This window comes from Pan paniscus, chromosome X (assembly GCF_029289425.2).
Source record: "Pan paniscus chromosome X, NHGRI_mPanPan1-v2.0_pri, whole genome shotgun sequence".
NCBI lineage: Eukaryota > Metazoa > Chordata > Mammalia > Primates > Hominidae > Pan > Pan paniscus.
The window spans coordinates 153,533,090-153,558,439 of record NC_073272.2 but is presented as its reverse complement, the minus strand read 5'-3'; the positions used below and the strand labels follow the sequence as shown (position 1 = coordinate 153,558,439).

At 61.1% G+C, this 25,350-nt stretch overlaps 2 protein-coding genes across 13 annotated transcripts in view; both read right to left on the bottom strand.

Moving 5' to 3' along the window:
* The window catches only part of ATP2B3 (ATPase plasma membrane Ca2+ transporting 3), a 65,314-nt gene extending 64,893 nt beyond the window's left edge, over positions 1–421 (bottom strand). For 8 of the 12 annotated variants that reach the window (XM_034950377.3, XM_034950387.2, XM_034950382.3 and 5 more), the window contains exon 1: positions 187–415. The gene's annotated coding sequence lies outside the window, so the exon portion shown is untranslated. Of the gene's footprint in view, positions 1–186 lie in introns of all 12 variants that reach the window. The other 4 variants (XM_057301215.1, XM_055106899.2, XM_034950381.3 and 1 more) reach the window with 2 other exon arrangements.
* An 8,273-nt stretch (positions 422–8,694) lies between these two features.
* Positions 8,695–23,454, bottom strand: BGN (biglycan). The gene is made up of 8 exons (XM_003804851.5): positions 23,156–23,454; positions 13,410–13,658; positions 12,929–13,041; positions 12,204–12,417; positions 11,641–11,751; positions 11,357–11,450; positions 11,095–11,233; positions 8,695–10,032 (listed from the first exon to the last, which is right to left on the bottom strand). Exons 2-8 carry the CDS (start codon positions 13,645–13,647, stop codon positions 9,835–9,837), a joined length of 1,107 nt encoding a protein of 368 aa, XP_003804899.2. The 5' UTR covers positions 13,648–13,658; positions 23,156–23,454; the 3' UTR covers positions 8,695–9,834.
* Positions 23,455–25,350: the final 1,896 nt, after the last annotated feature.

Below are 25,350 nucleotides of genomic sequence, written 5' to 3'. Positions count from 1 at the left end.
ACGGCCGCAGTGCCGCAAGGACACGCAGGCCCGGCGCGGGGCTCAGGTGCCTCGGGCGGGGACCCGTGTCCCCCTACCTGCCGCCGCACCACCTGCCGGGTCATCCTCCCATCCCCACCCGCGCCTGTGCCCGCGCCGCGCCCGCGCCCACCCCGGCGGCGCCCGCGCGCCCAGAGCACCACTTACCCGGGCATGGGCACGGCCGCCGCCGCGGCCTCGGCTCCGGCGGGCGCTGTCGCTGCGGGCGGGCGTCAGGCGGGCAACGATCCGCTCCAAGGATGGAAAGGCCTGGGCACGGGGCGGCCTGGCCGGCGGCGCGGGACGCGACCCTCTGCGGCGGGCGAGGGCTGCGGCCGAGTGCTCCCCACGCTCTGCACCGGCGGCGGGCGACGCGGCGCGCTCGGCTCCAACCGCAGCTCTGAGCGCGGAGGGAGGGAGGGGGGAGGGGGAGGGAGCTGGGTGAGGAGGAGGGAGGGAGGAAGGAGCGGGCGCGGGGGGCGGTGCGCGGCGCAGGGGCCTCGGGGCTCAGGAGCTACGCGCCCGGTGCGCGCCCTTCTGTCCCCAGGACGCGCGAGGGTGCCCGCCCTTCCTGGCCTGGCATTGCCCCCAAAGGGCACTGGCCGAGTGGGGGTGGGTGGGGATGGAAACTGGGGGACCATGGCACCTGTGAGTGCAGAGAGAGCACCCTGAGCTTGCGACTGAGGCTGCCACTACCTCTCCAGACCCTGCCCTCTAGGTGCGTCTCCCCAACAGTAAAATGGGGCACAGAGCCGGGTGGCTGATGTTTAGCGTGGGGTCCTTGGGTCTTGCCTCAGTGGACTCCAAGGCATTGGTGGTCTCCTGCAAACTCCATTACCTGTTGAGAGTACGGGCGTCGAAATGCGTCTTCCCAGAGGAAGCGGCGCTTACCGGAGATCCTCACCGTCGGTTATCACGGGAACACCGTTAGGCAGAACACAGAGACTGCACACAGGTGGGCACCAGAGACAGACACGCAGGGGCACATACATCCCCGGTGTGAGTGGAGACAGACACACAGACAAACCCCAGTGCAGACACCTGTCCACACCCACAAGCACGCGTTCCCACCTACCTGGAAAGAGACCCCCGTGCCTGCCGGTGGACCCCCAGGCTTCCCAGCTCCAGGGGCAGTGGAGGCCTCTGACCCCAGGGCCGGCCTTTGCCAGCATTCTGAGCAGCGAGCAGAGAATGCTCGCTGGGGCACAGGTAGAGGCTCTGGGCGGGAGCCTGAGGCAGGTGCAAGAGGCCTGGACGCAGCCTCAAATTCTTTCTTGCCTTGGACAAAGAGGGCCCTGGACATGCTGTGTGCCAGACCAGAGCTGAACACTGGGGACACAGCAGGGACCACAAAGCAGGGAGTGGCCGTCGGATGGCAAATGTGCTCACGCCGCTGGGGTCAGAGCTATGGAACCCCATTGATGGGGAGCCATGAAAGAGGCTGCTGGCGGCTCAGGGAAGGCCTCTTTGAGGAGGCACCACTGTGCTAGGGACCAAAAGGACAGAAAGGTTCTGCTGCCCCTGAGACCCGGGAACTGTCACAACCCCCACAGACTGCCCCTCCCTTCCACAGGAAGCAGCTGGTTCCGTGGAAAGCCAGTGAGATCTGGCATCCCAGAGCCAGGGCCAAGCCCCTGGCACTTCTCAGTGTGGGCTGAGGTTCGCGCGCACGCATACACACACACACACACTCATACACCTGGTCACGTGTGCGCTCACACATGCTTACTCACACCCACTCACATGCACGCACACATACTCACACCTGCTCATGTGCATGAACTCATGCTCACTCACCTACTTACACACACACACACACACTCATGCACACACTCACAATCTCACGCAGACACATCCTCACAGTCATATGTGCTCACTCACCCTCACCCACACAAGCTCGGTGGCCCACACAGTTACACAATGATTCACACATATTTACATGCTCTCACACCTACACAACTCACACACTTACCCAGTGAGCACACACATGGGCACATACATACACACACACTCACACACAGTTACTCACAGTCACACTCACACACACACTCCCCACTCGGTTTGCACCCACACTCACACTCTCACACATATTCATTTGCACACTCCCGCAGTCCCCTTCCACTCCAACTCTGAGGCAGCTTTTCCTGAGCCTGGGGCGTGTGCTCCTCAGGGCCCAGAGCCGCCATGGGGACACCCCCTTCTCACACACACACAGCCTGTGACTTCCTATGGCCCCGAATGGGAAAAATCAAGACTGAGGCAAGCCCCAATGATGCTGGAAACTTATCATGAGCTAAGTTCTGGCCATTTCGCGAGAGCCCTGCCATCTTGGAGTCGTTCCTCTTACTAGCCCACATTCCAGATGGGGAAGTGGAGGCCCAGAGGGCACTGGATCCCACCCGGAGCAGGTTGTAAGCTGGACTTTGGCCCCTGGCTGGGAGGCCAGCTGCCCCCATGCCCTCAGGCACCACAGGAGGGCAGAGGAGCTCCTTTCCCCAGCGCATTCAGGCCATGTTCCTTCTTGGCCTCCCACACTGTGGCAGGCTCCCTGGGGTCATGTCCTTCCATCCCAGGCCCAAGGGCCCTGCTCTGGAGTGAGCAAAGGCAGAAGCAGGCTGCTGAGCTGGCCTCCTTTCGTGGCCCCCAGCAGGAGCATCCCTTGGGCAAGGGGTGGGGCCTGGCTGAAGACAAGCACCTCTTAGCAGACATGTGTGGGCAGCTCTGGGGGGGCAGGCGTGGGGCTGGGGAGACCCACACTTAAAGGCTTAGGAGTGGCTGTGAGAGCTGACAAGCAGAGAGAAGAGTCCCTTTGGGCTGCGTCACTGTCTTCCCTCGGTGACCAGGGAACATACTGAGGGATGGAGGCTGTTCATTTAACTGATGGCTGCTATCCACATGGGGGAATCTCCCTGAGCTTGGAGCAGCTGCTGCCTGGGTTGCGTGTTTATGCATCTCCCCTCCCTATTCTCTGACCCCAGACTCTGCACAGGCCCTCTCTGGCCAGGGGGAAGAAGCAAGTTCAGGGGAGAAAATCTGAGGCAGGGGCTACCTGCCCCACCACTTTGCCTCCTCCCCCGGGCCCCCAGGGCACTGCTCATGGCTAATCCAGCCAAGAGTTGGCCATGGTGCCTACCTTTGTGATGAGTCCCACTGAGGCCAAGGTCAGATGGCCAAGGAACAAAGTGTCATGGAAGTCCCTAGTCCTCAGCAAATTGTGGCCCCTAAACAGCTAATGGCCAGGTAAGGGGATGGTCCTTTCTCTGTGGTTTGTGTCTGTTGGTTCCCAGCCCAGAGCCCTGAGGCTGAGAGGGAGGGCCCAGGCCTGGGAATGAGGACACCTGAGTGCCAGGCAAATGCTGCCAGTGTCACTGGTGATCCTTGCTCACCGGCCAGCCCCTCTTGGGTCCTCCATCAGTAAAGAGGTGGGAGCTTTGCTAGAAAGTTCTCCCATACACCAAGTCCTGTCCTCTGCACTGGGAGTACTTAGGGAGCCAAACCCAGGGAGGCCCAGACCACTCTGCTTCCCAGCTCCCTCCCAGGTCCCAAGCCAGCCTGTCCCACCATGCCCTGGACCTGCCTCCTTAGGGCACGCCAGGCCTCCGTCCCCACCCCACTCTCCCACATTGCCGACGACTGCCTGGGAAACAAAAGCCACAGAGAGCACCCTGCTCTCAGCGGCTGCCCACCGCCCCACCTGGCCGCCTCATCCCCACTCTCACCCCTCTCTCTCTTCACCTGCCTCCAGCCCCTTCAGTCCCCGCTCCCCTCCCACAACTGCTTTCTCTCCTGGCTCCTTGGCCCCTACCCAGTCACCAGGTCCCTCCTCTCCCAGGCCTCTGGGCCATGCCCCCTCCTTGCCCAGGTCCCTCCTGCCACTGTTGGGACAGCAGCTCCTTGGCCAGCTCTGAAGTGAGGACCCCTTTGGCTGGGCCTGGGGCCCCCATCCCATCTTCTCATGCCCACTGTCTCCCTGGCTGAGGTCCCAGCCCCTTCCCCAAGGCCTCAGGGGCAAAGCCCGTGTCCACTTGCAGCCCAGGGGCAGGCTAAAAATGTCCCCACCGATGTGTCCATGTCCCAACCCCCGGAACCGGAATGCAGCCTTATTTGGAAATAGGGTCTTTGCAGATGCCATCAAGTGAAGAATCTTGAGATGTGGGTTATCCTGGGTTATCCCCCCACACACACACACATGCTCACACTCACATCCATGCACAGAAACACACACACGCTCACACTCACATCCATGCACAGAGACACACACACAGAAACACACACACACGCTCACACTCACATCCATGCACAGACACACACAGAAACACACACACACGCTCACACTCAAATCCATGCATAGAGACACACAGAAACACACACGCTCACACTCACATCCATGCACAGACACACACACAGAAACACACACACACGCTCACACTCACATCCATGCACAGACACACACATGCTCACACTCACATCCATGCACAGAGACACACACACAGAAACACACACACGCTCACACTTACATCCATGCACAGACACACACACAGAAACACACACATGCTCACACTCACATCCATGCACAGAGACACACACAGAAACACACACACATGCACACACTCACATCCATGCGCAGACACACACACAGAAACACACACATGCACACATATGCACACCCCCACATACACACACATCGTCACAGACACACATTCACATATGCACACAGTCATACACATGCACACACAAGACACACTCATACACACACAGAAACACATACACACACATTGCACACATACACATGCAGACACCCCACACATACACAGTCACCCACACATACATACACACGAACATGCTCATACACACCCACACACATATGCACACGCATACCCACACATACACTCACAGAAACACACACATACACACACATTGCACATATACACACACATGTACCCCCCCCCACAAGAAACCATGTGATTGCAGAGGCAAAGTGGAGTGAGGTGGCCACAAGTCCAGGACGCCTGGAGCCTTCCGGGGCTGGGAGAGGCAGGAAGAAGCCTTCCCTAGAGCTTCTGGGGGGAGTGTGGCCCTGAGACACCTGGATTTGGACTTCTGGCCTCCAGGACTGGGAGAGGGTCCATGTCCTCTGTGGTGAGCCACCCGGTTTGTGGTTATCCATGACAGTGGCCTCGGGCCACTCATCCAAGCCCCAGCTGGGCCACCGAGGAGCTCCAGCTCGGCAGAGCCCTGTCCACAGCACAACTCAGGCTTCTTGGGCTGCTTGGCTTGAGTACATCCACGCCTGGTGGTTCTGGAAAGCTGGCTGGCGATGCAGAGTGTGTGTGTGAGTGTGTGGGGGTGTGAGTGTGAGTGTGTGAGTGGGTGTGAGTGGATGTGGGCATGAGTGTATGTGAGCACGTGTGTGGGTGTGTGTGAGTGTGTGTGAGTGAGTGGGAGTGAGTGTGTGTGAGTGAGTGTGTGTGGGTGAGTGTGCATGAGAGCAAGTGTGTGAGTGTGAATATGTGAGTGTGTGTGAGTGAGTGAGTGTGAGTGTGATTGTGTGAGTGTGTGTGTGTGAGTGAGAGTATGAGTTTGAGTGTGTGTGAGTGCGAGCATGTGTGAGTGTGAGTGTGTGTGAGTGTGTGTTTGTGAGTGTGTGTATGAGTGTTGTGTGAGTGTATGTGAGTGTGAGAGTATGTCTGTGTGTGTGTGTGAGAGAGAGAGACAGAGATGGCTCTTTGGGCATGACTCCTGCCAGTGCAGCTCCAGCACAGTCCCCTGGGCACTCCTGCCTGGGCCCTGGCTGCCCCTGTGCAGCAGGCATCAGGGCCTTTCAGCACCCAGGCTGCCCAGGGTTCTCCAGGGCGCCAGAGAGGCTGTGCCCTCCCAGAAGCTGAGGGAGACAAGGTCTCTCTGCTGGCGATGGTGCCCTGCCCTGCCTGTTCAGAGTGGCAGGCAGGGGCTTGGCCTCTTCCTGTGGTCCCTGCCTCCTGAGACTAGAGCTGGAGCCTGTGGGAGCAGAGCCTGGAGACCAGGCCACTGCCAAGTCCTCAGGGCAGCCCCTCTGACTTGGCTCCCAGGCCTGCCACCTGCCCCTGCAGCCCTCCAAGGAGGGGTCGTGTCCCTCAGGGGCCCTGCCCGCATCGTGGGCCCAGCCTGCCAAGGTCTGGCTCGCTGCCCCTTTGACAAGCCCGGACTCGTCTAAACCGTAGCAGTGGATTTGGCTTAGGCTCCCGCTGGGCCCTGCTGTGCCCAGAAGGCACCTGACCTGCAGCAAATGCTGAGAAACGGCCCCACGGCGGCCCTGTGCCCTCCACAGCCACTCCCCGAGGAAGCGGCTTTGTGACCTTCATTGCTGTGTGTGTTTGTGTGCACATGTGTTTGTGCGGCATATGTTTGTTTCTGTGTGCTTGTGTTTGTGTGTTCAAGTGTGCATGTGTGCGTGTGTTTGTGCACGCATTTGTGTGCGTGTGCACGTGTGTTCGTGCATGTGTGTGTGTACGTGTGTAAGCCCACGCCTGCTGCCTTCCAGCAGCTCCGGAATGCTCCTGGCCGTCAGGTGGTGGTCCTCAGGGTCCCCTTCCCCTCTCCAGGCCACGGAGCATCACAACCAACCCCGTTCTCACACTACACCCAATCTGTCACCAAGTTCAGGGGACCCTACTCAAGCAAAGATCGGTTGGAACTTGCAGCCCAGCCGTTGTCCACCCTAGGCCTTCCTGTGCCACAGCTGGGGCCCTGAGCACAGTCCTACTTTCCAAGCCACTTGCAAGTAAATGTGGGGGATTGGCAGCTTGCCGGGAGAACCTCCCCGGCACAAATGATCTTCCAACCTCAGCCTCCTGAGCAGCTGGGACCACTGGCGTGTGCCACAATGCCTAGCTAATTTTTTAGTTTTTTCTTTTTTAGAGATGGGGTCTCACTATGTTGCGCAGGCTGGTCTTGGACTCCTGGCCTCAAGCAATCTTCCTGCCTTGGCCTCCCAAAGTGCTGAGATGACAGCCGTGAGCCACCACGCCTAGCCATTTTCTTTTTTAAGCCCAAATCAGTCTCACCTTGGCTAGTATTAGCTAATAGTTTTTCCCACACTTGGCGGTAGAGTGAGGCTATGTGATTCATCTTCACACTGTGGTCAGGACCAACTGCTTTGAGGATGGAGCTCACCTTCCACCACGACCCAGAAGCCCTTGCAGGCTGTGACCCTGTCCAGCTCTGGGCTCCTGCCTGGGGGGCTTGGCACTCCAGTCCAGGCAGAGTGTGTGCTGCCTGCAGGGCACCCCCTGCTGTGTGGGCTAAGCACGCAGCCTGCAGGATGCCTTCCTCTGCACTGACCACCCATATCACATTCATCCCACTAGCTTGTCCTCCACCCACACTGCATCCCTGAGCTGCATCCCTGAGCTGCATCCCTGAGCTGCATCCCTGAGCTGGGACACGCAGAGGACAGGTGTGATGAAGGTGCATGAAATGAGAGGGAGACAGAGAGGAAAGGAGGCACAGGGAGGATGGGAGCGAGGCAGGAAGAGTGGACAGATTCACGGGGGCTGTGTTGGACCCACTGAACACAGAGCCAATGCCCCAAGACCCACTCACAGATGAATGGGCGGAAGCCCCATCTTTCCATCTCTGCCAGGCCGTGGCGCTGGCTGCCCCTCCTCCCAGCCAGCGAGGGGACTTGCCCGAAGCCTTGACTCCTGGCCCCTGCCCAGTTCCCTTGCACCATGCCTGCCCAGCTCAGCAGACATTACCGGGCCGTAGAGCACATGGCCCAGAATAGTGCTGTGATGCTGATGGTGACATTCTATCACTGGGCCACCACACTGTGTGGCACCTCCTATCCCAGAAAGGAGAAACCTGGGGATGCCAGTGCGCCAGTGCCAGTCCAGCCATAAAGACGCAGTTATGTGTGAGGAGCCAACACGCAGTGCCAGGCTGCCATTCACGCGGGCCCTGCCCACTCTATTTCCATTGGGAGCCTGGGCTGCCCAGGGAAGCCCCAGGTCCCGCCACCTGCTCTGAGGCTCTTCGTGCAGGGCTGAAGGAAAGTCACAGGCGGTAGCGTTGCTCTGGGGACTGTCCCCCTCCAAGCTGTCCTTTCCGGGACGACCTGTGTCCCCAGCATGCAGGCTTTCCCGGCCCTGACCTGGATCCTCTCTCTGGATGCTGCGTGTGTGTGAATGCCTTGCAGCCCAGGCTCGGCTCTGCCTACACACAGTGTCACCTGCCAGGGGGCTAGCAGGGGAGCCAAGGCCAGGCCAGTGCAAGTGGGTGCACACAGCACCCTGCCCTGGCTCCATGGGGCCCCTTCCCTCCTGTGTCACCCCCTGGGTTTTGGCGGTGCCTCGTTGTGAACTCTAGACTCCATGGAGCTGGGCAGGCCGGGCCCCGCTTAGATTTCCAGGCTCTAGCCTGGCGCCCTGCAGTCGGCGTGCTCTTGGCAAACGCTCCACGCTGAGAGGGCAGGTGCCATTCAGGCCTGGTTGGATTCTGGAGCCGCGTCTCAGGACAGCTGGGGCCATGGAAGTGTCTAGAAGGGAGGGGAAACCTCCCTAGTCCAGGCTAGCCCAGACCTGAGGGTGACGGGGCCCCTCTTCTGAGGGTGACGGGGCCCCTCTTCTGAGGGCAAGGAGCCCAAGGGCCAGGAGGGGCACAGAGAGGCCAGGCCGCCACAGGAGCAGCGCACGGAGCCACGTTGCACAGTGTTTCTTTAATGGAAAGACAGCCACCGACCTCAGAAGCAGCCCCTCCTTGCGCTGGACCAGAAGGATAAGGGGAGACCTAGCCAGCAGTGGGCCAGTGGGGGTGAGGGGGTTCTAGGAAAACCGGTGTCTGGGACTCTGGCGGGATGTGGGGCCTCTCCTCTCTTTGGGGCAGAAGGGCCAGGGCCTGACAGGCCTAGGGCTCCCCCCTTGATGGTGTCATCTGTGCGGGATGCTGGGCCTCCACCTCCCAACCTCCTCCGGGACAGTACAGGTTTGGGGGCAAGGCCTGAGCAGGGCAGGCTGGGGAGACCGCTGTCCCTGGGGTTTTGTGGGCAGGGGCTGGGTGCAGGCCGGACAGACAGAAAGCAGTCCCAGCTCAAGGCAGAAGGCCAGAGGGTGTGGAGTGAAAGGGACAGGCGAAGCCAGGTTCGGAGAGATGGAGGGAACAGGCCACCAAGCTCAGAAGCGAGAAAGGTCTGAGGAAGCACAAGACACACACACACACACACACACACACAGAGAAAGAGAGAGAGAGAGAGGGAAGAAGGAAGGGGAAAGAGAGAACAGAAGGGAGGACTGGTCGAAGGGCCAGTGGAGCAGGGGTCTGGGAGGGACAGGCCATGAACTTGCAAGGGGGCTGAGGGGAGCCGCAGAGTGGGGGAGGGTTGAAAGGCTGGAAATGCATGAGGAGGAGGAACAGAACATGTGTGTCTGGACAGGTGCGGCAGCCCTGGCAGAGCCCACTGTCCCCATTCTTATGGACCGCCTCCTGGCTGCTGACCCAGGGACTGTTCTCCTAGGACTGGAGCCTTGGACACTTGGGTTTGGGAGTGAACGAGAAAAAAGCTTCATGGGGTGCCTCTGGGTGGCTGTGGTGGGAGAGCAGGGGCAGCTCTGAGGCCGAGGGAACATGTGATGGGGGCCGGGCCTTGCGCCCACCTGCACCCTTGGGAGCCAGGGAGAGGCGGTGATGGGGCAGCGAGCTGGGGTCAGGGACCCGAGGTGGGGGGCTGGGTTGGACGCAGCTGGGCCCTGGCTTAGCTTCCTGGCTCTGCCTCCCCATCAGGATGGCTGGCTGTGTTCCCCAGAGTCCCCCACTGAGGCCCCGCGGTGGCTGCAGCTGCCTCTACTTTTTGTAGTTGCCAAACTGGATGGCCAGGCGGTCAGTGACGCAGCGGAAAGTGGCCGGCTGCACCTCCCAGTAGGGCACGGGGTTGTTGAAGAGGCTGATGCCGTTGTAGTAGGCCCGCTTCACCCCGAAGCCCACGGGACAGAAGTCGTTGACACCCACTTTGGTGATGTTGTTGGAGTGCAGATAGACCACCTGAAGGCAGAGAGGCCGGGTCACGGCAGGCCTCCCTCCCTCCACGCCAAGCCCGCTGCCTCCAGGAGGCATTTTGCTGTTGCCTCTGCACCCTACTTCAAGGGCCACACCAGAGGCTCCCCGTTGTTGGGAGGAGCAAACCAAGGCATGGGCGTGTTATTTGTGTGGGTGTCAGCCAGGATTAAGGCACTGGATGTGACCAGGGACAAGGATGAGGGTCTCAGGTGGGTCGGGTTGAGGACATGTGGGGGCGGGGCTGGGGTAGTGGTGTGTTTGGTGGTGTGAGGTGAAGGAAAGGTGGCCTGACCCTCGAGGGAGCACCCTCACACTCCATGGGGCATGAGAGGAGAAAGAGCCCTTGGGATGCCCTCCTCTTTCTTCCAGTCAGCAGAGGAGCTCGCCCTCTAGCAGCCCCTCCAACTCTCTGGAGCCACCGTCTTGCTGTCTCTGGGAGAAGCAGAGGTGGGCAGGCGAGGCGCCTGCTGGGTTGGGCTGGGAGCCCAGTGCTGGTGAACATGACAATGGCCACTAGAGGGCGCACTCGGCCCAGCATGGGCATGGCCTGCGCGGTGCTGGCTCGCAGCTGGTGCGGATGGGGGTGCTCCAAACACTTGTGGATGGAGCAGGGCTGGGCAAGACCAAGATCACCCACCTGGTTGCGGGCCAGGCCAGGGATGGAAGCTCCCGATAGAATCCCAGGCAAGACCCTGCTCCCCCTCGTCAGCCTACTTCCTGCCCTGGGCTGTCACTGTCTTGGGACAGATCTGTGCACTCCCACGCCCACAGTTTCTCGACTCCCTGGACTCTGCCACATCTTTCTGGTGTCCGACCCACCTGGAGACCCTCGGGTCCAAGAGCTACCAGGCTGCCTTGCTCGGTATCCACCATGGAGCCCCTGCTCCCTGCCTCCTCAGCACCAGCTGGGAGCATCAGGACCGCTCCCTTGCAGATGCCCAGAGCCGGTCGGGAAGGAGGGCCAGGGGACTGAGGGACTGCCCGGGGACACACACGCCTCCCCCAGCCCAGCCTTAGGGAACCTGGCTGTGCATGCCCAGCTCTCACCTGGAGGAGCTTGAGGTCTGGGAGCCCTGAGGGCACCCTGGCCAACTTGTTGTTGTCTAAGTGGAGCTCCCGGAGGGTGGGCAGGAAGCTCAGGCTCCCGTTCTCGATCATCCTGATCTGGTTGTGGCCTAGGCCCAGCCTGTGAGCGGGAGAATGACACGGACTCAAAGGCTGGAGGGAAGGATGGGGGGCTGGGCGCGAGGGGCCACACAGCACTGAGGGACTCTGGCATCACCCTTGGGCGGTGCCCTGCTGGCCTCACCTGTACAGCTTGGAGTAGCGAAGCAGGTCCTCCAGTTCGATGGCCTGGATTTTGTTGTGGTCCAGGTGCAGTTCATTCAGGGTCTCAGGGAGGTCTGCCAGGAGAAGAGGGCACAGGGGAGAATGCAGGTGCTGAGGGCAGGGGCCCTAGCTCTGCCCCAGGTGGCGGGAGGGGACTGTTGAGCCTTTCCCTGAGTAGATCGGGCCCATCCAGAGCCCCCACCCTGGCCATCTGTGCTGTTGGGGGTGAGGCAGGCAGGCGTGCAGGAAGAGTGGGCTTCCTACCTTTGGGGATGCCAGTCAGCTTGGCCTCTGAGATGCGCAGGTAGTTGAGCTTCAGGCCATCAAAGGCTCCAGGTTCAAAGCCACTGTTCTCCAGTGGGTTCCCGCCCATCTCTAGGGGAGAGACCTCATTAGCCCGGGAGCCTGGTGGTCCCTGCACAGCCCTGGGTCCTGTCATTTCCGGGCCAGTGTGGTGGGCCCTGCTACCTGCCGGCTGCTCCCATCTCCTGAAAGCAGTTCTGCTAATTTACCGGGCTAATTGCAAACTCCTAGCTGTTCAGGACTGCTAGCCCCAGGACTGCTAGCTCCAGGGGGAGCAAGAGGAAAGGGAGGAGTGCTAGAGATGAAGATGGGGCTCCCGGAAGCCACCCGGCCCCTCTGGCCCAGTCTTCTCTTTAGCCATGGTGATCGCCTGCATGGAGGATTTGCCAAGAAATCCATGGATTTTCTTTTGACCGTTCTCACCATACTCTTTCTTGAACTGAGCCTCTAAAGGTATCCCTTGGTCTCCCTTCCCCATGCCTCAAGACAAGGCTCTGGAATGTTCTGGGAGGCCCTCAGCTCACCGATGCAGTTCATGTTCCGGAGCCCGCTGAACACGCCCTTGGGCACCTTGCGGATGCGGTTGTCGTGGATGCGGAGCTCCACCAGGGAGCTGGGTAGGTTGGGTGGGATCTCCACCAGGTGGTTCTTGGAGATGTAGAGCTTCTGCAGCTTCCGCAGTGGGCTGAAGGCCTTCTTGTGGATCTTGGAGATCTTGTTGTTCACCAGGACGAGGGCCTGAAGCAGGGTGGGCGGAGGAGGTGAAGGCACAGACTCCCCACCCCACCCGCCCCTCTCTCCTGCCTTCCTGTGCCTCCCCAGCCCACTGGGCCTTGAGGAGGTCAGTCCATGCTTGTGAGCAGAGTGCAGGGCAGGAGGCAGCACCCAGGCCCGGTCCTGAGCCCCAGCAGTGCCACCACTGCCTTGCCGCTCCAAGCCTCAGTTTCCTCACACGCACACCGGCTACAATGAAATCCGTTCTCCTCTGTTGCTGGGAGGAGTGCACGTGATGAAACGTTTTCAGCCACGAAGGGAGCCGAGCTGAGCGATCCGGTCCTGCAGCTGCGGTTGCTCAAACCCACATGAATGAGCCGCAAACCCGGGAGCTCCCATCACGGCTGGCTCCAGGCTTCACCCTGAAGCCCCACGAGTCCCCGAACCCCTCTCATACCCCACACGTCCATGCACATGCACCCACCCGGACCCCTGCCCTCTGCTGTAGGCCTGCTGGTTCTTCCCAGCTCCTTACGTAGAGGTGCTGGAGACCCTTGAAGTCATCCTTGCGGAGCTCGGAGATGTCGTTGTTCTGCAGGTCCAGCAGCGTGGTGTCAGGGGAGATCTCTTTGGGCACAGACTTCAGACCTAGGGGCCCCACCCCCATCACCAGCATGAACTTGAGACCTAGGGGCCCCACCCCCACCACCAGCATGAACTTGAGACCTAGGGGCCCCACCACCATCACCAGCATGAACTTGGAGCCATCCAGCCGACTAGCCCCACTGGTAGGGAGGACCGGGGACACACACACAGGGACACTGACGGGCACAGGGGGATGCCACCACAAGTGGGCACAAACTGCACAGCTCACAGCCAGACGGCTGGACCCCTCCTACACTTACATCATGCTCGCCACCGTCCCACAGGACCAGCATGTGCCCCCTTCAGAAGGGGCTCTCAGGCTGCACCTGAGCCTCCCTGCATGCCCCACTCCCCATCACTCAGGGACAAACCCAGGTCGGAGCACTGAACCACCCGCAGGTGGCAGTGGCAGCCGAAAGGACACATGGCGCTGTAGGTGGGTGTGACAGAGTCCGGGTCCAGGACGCCCGAGGTGTCAGCGCCCGAAGCTTCCTCATCGTTCATCATGAATGGCCCATCGTCCAGGGTGAAGTCCCAGAAGCCTCTCTGCTCAAAGGGCAGGGCCTGGCTCAGGGCCAGCAGAGACACGAGGCGCCACAGGGGCCACATGGCGGATGGACCTGGGGGAAGAGGCGAGGGGATCATCAGCACCAGCACCCACCTGTCTTCTCCATGCCAGGGGCTGGTGTTCCGCGTGTGTGGTGGCACTGCGTTCCCATCCCTCACCAGGGACGGCCAGACCCTGGAGCGGGAGGCGGAGAGGGCGGAGTGTGGGCAGAGGGCTCCAGGCAGGAAGGGAGTGGATGCTGCTGGCAAGGAGGGTGCCCCTTCCACTCCACTCCCTTCACTGCTTCCACTACCCCCCTCCCCATCCCGGACAGGACTTGGCTTAATCAGGCGATGAAATGTCTCCTCATTAGCAAGTCTGCAGGCCCCCACGCCTCTGAGTCTGCCAGAAGCCTGCTTTAGGGCGGGGGCATCCATGAGGCTGCGTGGAGGAGGTGGAGGAGGAATCCTAGCCATTGGCCCTCAAGGGCTTTGAAGAATTCACTTTTGGGGACATCACTGTGGCCTCCTACCCGGGCCAATCCTTCCTTTGAGTTCTGGGCTCAGGGCAGCGTGGAGGAAGTTAGTTGAGTTTGGCGACTCTGAGTTGCTTCCTACCTCCTGAGGCCCCCTTCCACCCTGCCCACGTTTCTCAGAGACCCTCTAAGGCCAAGGTAGAGAGGCAGAGTGGAGAAAGAGGGGGTGTCCTTTGAGGCCATGGGTAAAGTTGGCTGAGGCAGCACTGAGTGGAGGCCCCCGAGGTGGAGGCCATGGCGCCCCCAACACTGCCCCTGGGCCTTGGCTTCCTCCTCTGGACCACCCGCCCCAGCCCCCCACCCACACAGCCTTGGCCCAAACAGCCCTGGAGCTCCCAGATCTGCTCGCACCCTTCCTCCCTGCCCACAGCCTCGGCAGCCCAGAGAGGCCCCCCAGGGGAGCAGGCTGCCGCCAGGGTGGCAGGGCAGGGTCAGGCTTGCCTGAGGCCCCCCAGGCCGAGGCGGCGAGTGGGAGTGGAGGGGAAGCAGCCCTGCCCGAGCCTGCCCCCAGCACCCACCTCTGCTTGCCTCCTTCCTCCTCATCAGACACGGTCTCCCGTCCAGAGGCAGCCGGGAATGTGCCCTACAGAAAGAGGCTGGAGCCCTGCCTCTCTTACCACTTCATCCACCCTGACTCTCCAGCAAAGGCCCAGGTCTCATCCCAGCCTCACCTTCCCCATCTGTTAAGTGGGAATAAACATGCCTGCCCTGCTTGCCACCCAGCCTGGGGTGGCCCTCGGTGCATCTGGAGACGGGGAGCCCAGCTGGGCAGCAGGGGCCTCTGGCAGACCTGAAGCAGTCGCACGCCCAGGAGACCCTCACTTAGGGCCAGTACTAGCTGGGGAGGGGCTGTCTGGGGCTCCAGCAGAGCGAGGTGAGCCCCCTAAGCCCAGCTGCTGGTTGCAGGGGTCTAAGGAGGCCGTGGGGAGGTGGGGGCCCTGTCCCCAGGCCAGCACCCTATGAGCAGCCCCGCCCTGCCCGATGCTTCCCCAGTTGCCCTGGGGGCTGGGCTGGCTGCCCGGGGCTGCCGCTTTGGAGTCCTTGCTACCAGTGGGCCGGGGGCCTGAGGCCACTTCGGGGCCAGGTTGGGTCTGAGCACAAGCTCAGGAGAGGGTTGGGATGGAGGCCTGTCCTGTCGCCCCCATGCAGCTCCTCGGGTGCTCCAGGGAGCATCTGCTGGCACGCGTCCCCCCTGCATTGGCATCCCCCCTAGAAGCCACCCATGCGCCCTCCCACACCTGTGGACAGAGGGGCCTGTGGTGAGGCTGTGGCTATAGCGGCTGCCAGGCCTGTGGAGTGGCCTTTCCGCAGCCAGCCCCGGAGCCCTCCTGAGCCCACAGGCCCTGGGCCACACTGCAAAGTGGGAGTCGGAGCCCAAGGCTTAGCTCAGCTTCCCCCTCATGTGGAGCTGGACTTCATGCTGACCCCTGGGGTCACCAGGAGGCCCCTGCTGGGGCAGCACTGAGCCTCCCTCATTCTTTTGAGCCTTGAGATCCCACAGTTGCAGCCCAGGGCCTGCCAGCCTCAGGCCGGCCCAGCAGGACCTAGGGGAACTGCCCGGAGGGTCTTGGCCCCCAAGTAGGGAGAAGGCTCAACACTCACCTACCTGGATGGTGTTTCCCTTCCTCCAGGGCAGGGCAGGGCCTCCGATGCCTGCTGCCGCTGTAGGACCCTCTCCCAGTGCCAGTGGACACCCGGGGGCAGAAGGAGGAGGAGGAGGAGGAGCAGTGGGAGAGAACAGGAAGGGTAGGATGGAAGCAGGAGAGCAAGATGGAGTGGGGGAGGGAGGAGACTGCCCTGCCCCTCCTTGCCGATGCCCCTGCCAAAGCCGCTACCTCCCAGGGAGAGTGAGTCAGGGCTGGGACACCCTGCCAGAGCCCTGGCAAGCTCCAGGGTGGGCAGTCCACCTGGACAGGTAGGGTTGGGGTGGTCCGGCTGGGCCTACGGGAGGCTGTGGGGAGGGGCTGGGGAAGGCCGAGGGGACAGAGGACCATCTGACCATGGCCAGCTTGGAGCCCCCCAGGACCCACGCATTGGCCTGGAGGAGGACTCTACAGGGACTCCTGCCCTGGGGCAAGGGGTCTCCCCAGGAGCTGGGACTTCCCTGCAGGCCCTCCTGTTAGGGAATCGGGCCCTCCACCAGGGCAGGGGGCACAGGCACAGGGCAGGCCAGTCACGGCAAGACTGGCCATCGGGGTCTCAGGCGGGTTCCCAGGACCAGTTGTGGGGCAACGAGGGCTCTGGAGGCAGGCTGCCTGATATAGTAGGATGTCTGGGGGGTCTCCAAGAGACTGAGAAAGGGGCAAGGGGAAGAGGTTCCCTCAGAGCGGGGAGGGAGGCTGAGGGCTGGAAGGCCCATACACCCGGGCCCCGTGACAGAGGCAGAAGGACAAGGTTTGGCTGGTTTTCCATGGCTCATGGCTGTGCCCAAGCAGTGGGCAGGCTGGAGGGGCGGGGGCCGGGCAGGCTTCCCGGCACATCCCTCATTTCCCCTCAAAGAACTGGCACAAAACTGAGACCTCTCCCGAGGAAGGGGCAGGCTCTGTGTCTGAGCCCACAGGAGGCAGCAAGGGGCCCATGAAGTCAGAGGGAGCCAGGGGAGCCTGGGGGGAAGGATAGGATCCCCTGGAGCTGGCCTGATGAGTATCCCCATTTTATGGACACAAAAGCTAAGGCCGAGAGAGAGGCTCTGATTTCTCCCAAGTCACTCAGCCTGACTTGGAACTCAGCTTTGGCGCCTCCAGGCCCTGTCTGAGCTCTCAGCTGTGCTCCTCAGCCACAGGGCTCCAGCCATGTCTCTGGGTCTATGAGAGCCTGAATGCCCAAGACTGGGGGTGGCAGTTTGGGAGGTCCTGGCAGTATAGGCTCAGCTGTCCTCCCAAAGCCTGGCCCCTGCCTTCTCCCCACCACCTCACACCAAGCCCCTCCCTCCTGCCAGAACATGCACACACACACGTACACACATACACACACAAACATACACACAGATGCACACATACACGCTCACATACACACACGTGCACACGCACACACCTATACAAAACACATATGTACACACGTGCACACACATGCACACACCGATACAAAACACATATGTACACACACCCACATGCATCCACATACATGCACACATCCACACATATACGTGCACACACCTATACACACATGTACACACATATACATGCACACACCTAGACACTCATACATGCATACCCATGTATACACATTCACATACACATATGATACACATATACACACATATATACACAGATGCACACACACACTCATGCACACATCTATACACATACATGCACATGTACATCCACATGCACACATGCATGCATGCATACACACATGCACACATGCACACGTACACACAGGTACACACATGCACACAATGCACACATACACATTTATACACATGTACACACACGCACATGCATACATGCACACATGCACACATACATACATACCTGCACATATACACATGTATACACACATACACATATGCACACACATACATGCACACATCTATACACACATGCATACCCATTCACATATACATATGTATACATATACACATACATACACATATATCCACACATAGATAAGGCAGGCGGGGACCCCAGCCCAGGAAGCAGGAACACCCCATAGTCAGATCCTGTGACACCCACAGCAAGTCCCTCCAGTCCTCAACTCTCCACCACCACAACTGAGGCTTCTGGGCCTCAGTTTCCCTTCATTGGCCTCTCTGGGTGTGTCCTCAGGGACTTCAGGGAGGGTTTCAAGCCCCACCAAAGTGTGCCCTGAGATCCCTGGATACCATCTCTTTAGAGCAAAGGGCAGGGGCGGCAATGGCATAAGCCCCAGGTTCGGCGACCGCAGGTGTGAGTGAGGGAGGAGGCTGGGCTTCCTGGAGCCTCCGCCACCACCCCAATAGGGCCCTCCTTGTCTGCCCCTCTGAAAGCTAGCGCAGTCCTCTGCACTGGATTGCTCGAGGTCACAGCCAAACAAGATGCGTTGGCAGCCTCTGAGAACATGGAGGGTCCGTGCCAGGCATTCAGGCCAGGCCAAGGGCGGCGGGAGCAGGGCTTGAGGTCTGGCGGGCCCTGGGAGCTCGCCTGCAGATGGTGTGGCTCACAGCTGCCAAGTGGCAGACGCCGGATGCTGTCTCCGCAGCCTCAGCCCTGGGCGTCTGCCCCCCTGAGCAACCCGACCTGAACTCTGACACATGTGCCACCTTCCACGCAGCCCTGCGGGGTCCCCGGGACTGTGTCCTTCCTCCCCTCCCCTCTGGCCGCCAAAGCCTTTTGGGCCCAGTTTCAACCAGCAGCCTGGTACTTGTGCCCCCGCTGACACCCGGCCTGCCCCCTGCCACTCTCCCAGGCCCCAGTCCACCAGTCCCTCCCCGCCGATGGCTCCAGCCTGTACTTGGGCATCAACCAGAGAGGGGATGTGTACCCTCCATGGCCTTGCCAAAGCCCGGCGTGTGCGTTCATCTGTGGGAGTGGCTGCCTGAGGGGCTGGGGGCTGGAGTGGGGAGGGGTGGACCTTGTGCCACATTCCAAGCCCCCGCCGTTGCCGCAGCATGCCCTTCAGGCAGCCAGGCTTGGGCGTCTGCTCCCCTTGCAGCCACGTGTGGAGGGGCTGGGAAACCCCGGCTCATCTGCTGCTCAAATCCTTTCCAGAGGTTTTCTGGCAGGGTGGCGACAAGGGTGGAGTTCTCCCTTGATGCGCCCAGCCACCTCCCACCTCTCTGTGCCAGCCCTTTGCAGCCTGTGGTGCCCATGTCAAGGTCCAGCCTGTCCCCACAGTCGGCGGAGTGCAGGACTCAGCCCTTCCCACTGTGCGCTCCCGGTCCTCTGCACACGGACTACTGCTGCCCCCTCCCACTCTCCGAAGAGATCCGGGGCCTCCTGCTAGAGTCTCCAAGGAAAAGGGAGGATGCTGTCACCTCTCAGAGGCAGAGCAGGGGACTCATGTGATTTCTTTACTTAGCCCCCTGCCGTCCCCCGTTGACTATAAGAAGGAAGCAATGCTCTTAGGACTTGATGAAGGGGTAAACTGAGGCTCAGGAAGTTGGCCCCAAACTCTTGCCCAAGGCCACACGGTGAGGAAACAGCAGAGCTGGGGCTGCACACACTGTCTGTCTGTCCGTCTGTGTCCTTACCCCCATGTCTGGACCCACCCTCTCCCAATGCACACAGTGCCACAGGCCCCAAAGCTGACACGCTTCACACTCTCGGGGCTGTGCAGGGGGCTCCCCTGGAAGCATGGCCCTTCTGAGGACCATCAGGAGCTCCCTATGGCCCACAGATCCAGAAGCCCCTCCTCAGCCCCAACACAGCCAGCAGGGCAGCCCCCGCCCAGCCTCTCACCTCTGCCTCTGTCTGCAGGGAGTCTCCTGGAAAAGCCATCGTCTCCCCAGGCGAGCACTTCAGGGCCCCAGGGAAGGTGTTCCCGGACTGCCCCCCAGAGCCTGGGGCCCTGCCTCCCTCCCTCCCTGGTACAGGCCCACCAAGGCCAGGAGGAGAGGGGAAGGTTTCCTGCAGCCCCTCCCTGCCGCAACCCGCTCTCTGCCAGGGGCTCAGGCTGGGCTGGGATTAGCCTCCTTCAGCCAGCCAGGGTGGCCCACAGCCTGCTTAGCTTCAGGCTCCTGGGACTGCTGGGCTCCCATGGGTGTGTGTCTCTTTGGATGAGGGCAGCCTCCAAGAACCACGGGATGGCAGTCAAGGCCAAGCAGGGACTCAGACTTCCAGAGGATAGAAGTCACACTGGCTTCCCAGACTTCCCCTGCCTCCAGGGACAGGGCTGCCTTCTAATCTTCTGGCCACCCAGGAGTCTGCCCGCCATGCTCCCCTTGGCCCATCTGAACACCTCAGGGACCAAACAGGACTGGGATGGCCAGCAGAGGCTAGTTCAAGAGGCCCACAGAGTCCGTTGGGCCCCTGGTCCTCCAGCTTATCTCAGGCCAGTGTTTAAGTGGAGCTCAGGCTTAAGATGCAGTGGACCGGGAGAGTTCCATGCAAGAAGGCTGGCTAGAGCCCCAGGCCCCTAAGCCTCAGAGATGAGCCTCATGGGAATGGGCAGCACCTTCACCAGGCCTGCCAGGGAGCCGGGACCTGACCCTGCCCCTTGGGCTGGCTGGGATCAGAGCTGCGCAGGTGGGAAGCTGGGAGTGGGAGGGTTCTGCAGTCCTCGGAAGAGCCAAGGCTGGTGGCCCCTCCATAGCCACCCCAGAGGCTGCTCTGACCTAGAGCCATGACGGGGCAGGGGAAGAAGGCAAACAGCGAAGGGGGCAGCTGGGATGGTTCCCAGGAGTCTAGAGTCCCAGAAGGGGCTTCTGGCTGTGGGATTCAAGTGGTGGAGGGGATCTTCTGGCCTGGAAGGGGACCTGGGGAAGGAGGAATGAAGCACAGGCCCCACCCCTCCAGAGGAGGTGGCCCCAGGCCTTCCCCAGGGAACCCTGGGAAGCTGGTTCTTTCTGGAAGGCTGCAGAAGGGCCTGGCCATGGGTCCTGGAGGCCACTTAGGCTAGGCGGGCCTCAGGCCAGGAGGACTGAGCCATGCACCCTCCCCACAGCGCAGCCCCTCTGCACACACCCCACAACTGGTCCCTCTAAGACTTGCAGAAAGGGCTCTGAGTGGCCGAGCTGTGGCCCCTGATCTCCCAACCCAGCATCTGAGCAGAAGAGGACAGGAGCTGGGGCACTGATCGCCCCAGGCCCGGCTGGCAGGGTGGGGGCCAGGGCCGGCAGGATCCCGGGTTGAGCTGCCTTCCGAGGGAGCCGGTGCCCACCCAGCGGCCTGCAGCCCAAGGCAGGGTGCCCTGGGAAAGCCACCTCCAGCCCCTCGGTGTGAGCAAGACCCCCAGCTGGTGGGTCCCCACCCACCAGTGGGGCTCCCAGGCCTGTCGGGGGCTCAGTGGTGGGCCTGGATGCTAGGGGGGCAACGTGCGGCAGGGACCAAGCTCTCCCGCCCACAGATGAGTGGGAGGGGGTCGTGGTGGGCATGGGAAGACATTTCCGACAAGCAGGGGTGTTGGGGGGTGAGCAAGGCAGGGAAGGGGCCCTGGCAGGTGGGGTGCCAGGGACCCCAGGGCTGGGGCTAGGCCTGTGGGTGGGGCGTGTGCTGGGGATTCTGTGGGCCGAGGACATATGACTCCCGGGCAGGCTGGAGATGGTGGGGGGTTGGGGGTGGGCCCAGGAAGCACAGGAGACGGCAGGTGGGGAGGTCCCCATCCCACCTCTATACGGGGTGGCAAGGACTCAGAAGCCCTTGCTGAAGGCTCTGAGTGCTAACTGTCAAGTGTGAACTCATTACAAACCCCTCCTCTGGGGACTTGGCGCTGTCACTGGAAGGGACACGCTATAGCTTTGTTTGAGTGACTCTGGAATGTTGCTAAAGACAGGAAACTCATTCTTGCCTTGGAAACACCCCCCTTCCTTTCCCAGACTCCCCATCTATGCATTGGTAGGGTTAATGCCCACTGCCGTACGGGTCCTTGGGGCTTGAAGGTGGGCCAGGGAGGCCAGGGCTGCCACCCACAGCTGGCCAGCTTGCCATGGGAGCCCTCTCTGCTCCCTGGCTCACAACCTGCTCCCACCGCCCAGCCCTGGTGGCTTGGAGGCAGCCCTGCATCTTCCTTTCAATATACCCACACGGGCTTGCCCTCAAAGGCTCACCATGCTGGCCCACAGTGGCCATACATGGGCATGCTCCGCACCAAGACACCCATGCTCATACACCAGCTCTCCTGGGGTGCGGCTGGCACCGGCGGCTGGGTGTCACCAGGAGGTGCTCACCCGCACCCCTGGGCGCTGGTCCCCGGGAGCCTTTCTGGCACGGGGGCAGGGGGGCTGAGCATCTCCAGCTTGTCTCAGTTCCAATTAGTTGCTATAGGGCAGAGAGCTGGCAGGCCAGGGAGGGGCGAGGGCCCAGAAACAGGACCCCCTGAGGATGGGACCTGAGCAGTCTGGCAGCCAGGACAGCAGGAGAGAGGCCTGCCCACCAAGACAGACCACTGGAGACTGATGTACCCTGTGCCCTGCAGATCCCTGGGCCCCCTGCTCTGCTCAGCAGGCGCTCAGGCACCCAGCCCTGCCCATGGAGCAGTGAGGGGGTGCTCCCCTCCGTGGGCCTTCCAGGGCACTCTCTCGCTCCCTCTCCTGGGTCCCTTGGCAGGCCCCTCTGGGACCCCAAGCCAGGTCCGCCCTGGGGAGCATGGCACAGTTGCCTGATTTTCTCTCCTTCCCCTCCACACCCATTCTGAGTCCCAGTCCAAGGGGGTCCTGGAAACAGACAGGGCTGAGCCACCCAGGCACCCCCAGTCAGGGCCCTTGCAGCCAGGGCTCCCAGGACCCAGACTTCTCACAGAGGATGTAGAGGCAGAGCATTAACCTGGGGGTGAGCGAGCGAGGAATATCTGGGCAGGGTGCCTGGGGTGTGCCTGGGAAACTAAGTCTTTCAGCCCATGCCAAGGACTGGCCTCAGGCAGTGCAGCGGAGGACTGCTCCTGGGTGCTGAGCTCGGTGGGCGCTGGGCGGTCCTCCCCGATCCGACCCAACCCGGGCCAGGCGCCAAGCCCTGGAGCAAGGAGGCGCCTGGGCAGAGCGAGGCTGAGGGAGTGGAGCATGCGCCTGGGACTTGCAATGATGAAACAGGGCCATTGGCAAAGCTGGGGTACCAGTCACCCAGCCACGCTCTAGCGTGGTAGCCAAGAAGACGGACCCCGAGTGGGAGGCAGAGAGACAAGAGGTGGATGAAGCAGAGCAAGGTCAGAAGGGAGAGGGAGAGGAAGGGGTGAGGGAAAGGTGCCTGAAGGGCTGCGAGACGAGGCAGAAGCCTGACAGGGACCAAGGGGGCCGCAGGGTGGCGATGAAGGGGCGTGGATCAGCAGCCTACAGAGAGCACCGGGGAAATCTGTGGACACCCTCGCGGCACTGGGGACAGCAGGACCAGGGCTTGGGACAGCGGAGGCAGCAGAGCCAGAGGCATCTCTGGGTTGCTGAGGAGGCAGCTTGAAGCCAGCCCTACCTGGAGAGGGGAGGCGCCAGGCGCAGGCTGGCTAGTTGGCGGGCTGGGGTGGTGGGCCGTCCGCACGTCTATCTGTCCGGTCTGTCCGGCGGACCGAAAGCAGCTACTCACTCCTGGGCAGTTTGTGGAGAGAGGGAGACAGAGGCGGCGGGAGGGAGGCTAAAGGCTGGGCAGGCGGGCCGACGGGGAGGGGACAGCGGGGAGAGGGCGGGGAGGGAGGAAAGGAGGGAGGGGGCTGGTGGGGCGGAGAGGGCGGGCGAGCAGGAGGGGGCAGGCTTCCCGGCCCCCCTGACAGCTTCAAAGGGAGCAATTTTCTTGTAGACGGCTGGACTAGCTGAGCCCCCGCCCCCTCGCCCCCACCACCTCCCCCCCCCCCGCTGCCCCGCCTGGGGCAGACAGCAAAGGAACGGACACACTCGCACTCACTCAAACAAGGACCCAGAGAGTCAAACTTTCCACTGCCCAGATGGGGACACTGAGGTGCTGGCTGGCATCTCGCCAGGCAGAGGAAAGAGAGATGGAAGAAAGACGAGGGGGAGGCGGCCTTGGGCTGCTAGGCCCGTGAGTGGCCCCTGGAATTTGGTCCTGAGCCTGCCAGGAACCTGCTTGGGCCTAAGCAAGGAGGTGGTTTCTCCAGGATCAGAGAGGTAGCTGTTGTGGATTTCTGGAAGGACTTCATGTAGGCTCCTGGCGCCCTGTACCCTCCCTTCCACTCCAGACTTTCTTCCCTTAAAAAGAGGGCCCGATCCGGCTGGTGGTGGCAGGACGGGGCAGGGGGCTCCCCAGCTTGCCTGCCCTGAACTGATTCAGAGACGAAGGATCCAGCGAGTCAGTCTTCTTGCTCAATCCCTGCAGGTCCCCTCGGACATGAGAACCACTCTGTGGGTGGCCACTTCCTCTGGGCTCAACCCTGTGCTGGTCACTTACGGGGGCTAACCGGGTTACCCCACCAAGACTCAGCCGCTTCCTGAGGGCCCAAATGAGTCCAGTTTCTCCAGTGTCTAGAGCCCAGGTCCTTAGTACGACACTGCCCCCCTGTCCCGTAGTGTCCCCTTCTTCCCTCAGCAAGAGCAGCTCCTGAGACACAGGGGTAAGAGTTTAGATGGAGTGAGAAACAGATCTGCAATAGAACTGGGGGCCAAGAGTTCGGAAGACCAAAAGAGAAAATTGCATATTGAGAGAAAAATCTCGAAGGGGCAGAGAGGGAGAGAGGGGTGGCTAGAGAGAGGCGGCATCCAATGGAGAGAGGACAATTTCGAGGGCTGAGGGTCTTCAACCCCTGGCAGTGCCATCACTCAACTGGGGGGTGGGGTCTGGGAGGTCCCAGGCCAGGGAGAAGAGAGATGTGGGAAACCAGGGGCCAGGCTGGTAACCCTGGTTCTCTCTTGATTTCATGGTTGGAATGAGGAGATTGGAGACCACATATGCCCTTTCCAGACAAAGGAGGTGGCTTGTCTTTCGGCAGGTTTGTGTGTTTTACCTTTTGCCCAGCCTCAGCGTCCGACTCTTGGCAGCCTGGTCTCATCTTTGTCCCACCCTCTTTCCCTCCCCCACTGCCAACTCATTCGTGGAGAAATATGTCGGTAGAAAGCGGGACAGGCAGCGAAGCCTGACTAGCAGTCTGGGTGGAGAGAGACGCATTTGGAAACAATCCGCTCAGTGACAGCAGCCAGTCGCAAAAGGCCGCAGAGCCTCTGGTTCCATTCATTTGAAATGTCCACACTAGGCTCATCTGTGGGGACAGAAAGCGGATTTGTGGGCAGTGGGTGCTAGAGGGGTGGTACCTAAAGGTATGGGTTTTCTTTTTGAGGTGATGAAAATGTTCTACAATCGACTGAGTGATGGTTGCACAGTTCTGTGAATAGACCATATAAAAGCCCTTGCCTTGTACGTGCTCAATGCGCAAATCGTGTGGTAAGCACAGCCACTCTCAGTAAAGCCGTTTCAGAAAAAAGGAGAAACCCACTCAAGGCATGCCTGCTGCCCGAGGTGCTGGTACCCAGTACCTTCCTGCACTGCTTGGGGACTGAGAACCCAGGAGCTGTCACTCAGGGCCTCAGCCTCCAGGAGTCCCAGTGGGGGTGAAACAGCTCTGAATACCGTGGGGGCGCAGGGCCATGCACAGTGCCAGAGGCTCGGGAGGGCTACCTGGAGGAGGTGACCTGGAGCAGACCAGTAGGGAAGAGGGAAGTTGC

Bases quoted from the DNA above. Each gene is read 5' to 3' on its own strand.
- BGN (XM_003804851.5), bottom strand. From the start codon at position 13,647: ATGTGGCCCCTGTGGCGCCTCGTGTCTCTGCTGGCCCTGAGCCAGGCC. The intron at 13,042-13,409 runs GTTTGTCCCTGA...TGGGGCCCCTAG, and splicing joins GGTTCAGTGCTCCGACCTGG to GTCTGAAGTCTGTGCCCAAA. The intron at 12,418-12,928 runs GTAAGGAGCTGG...ACCCTGCTTCAG, and splicing joins AGGGTCTCCAGCACCTCTAC to GCCCTCGTCCTGGTGAACAA.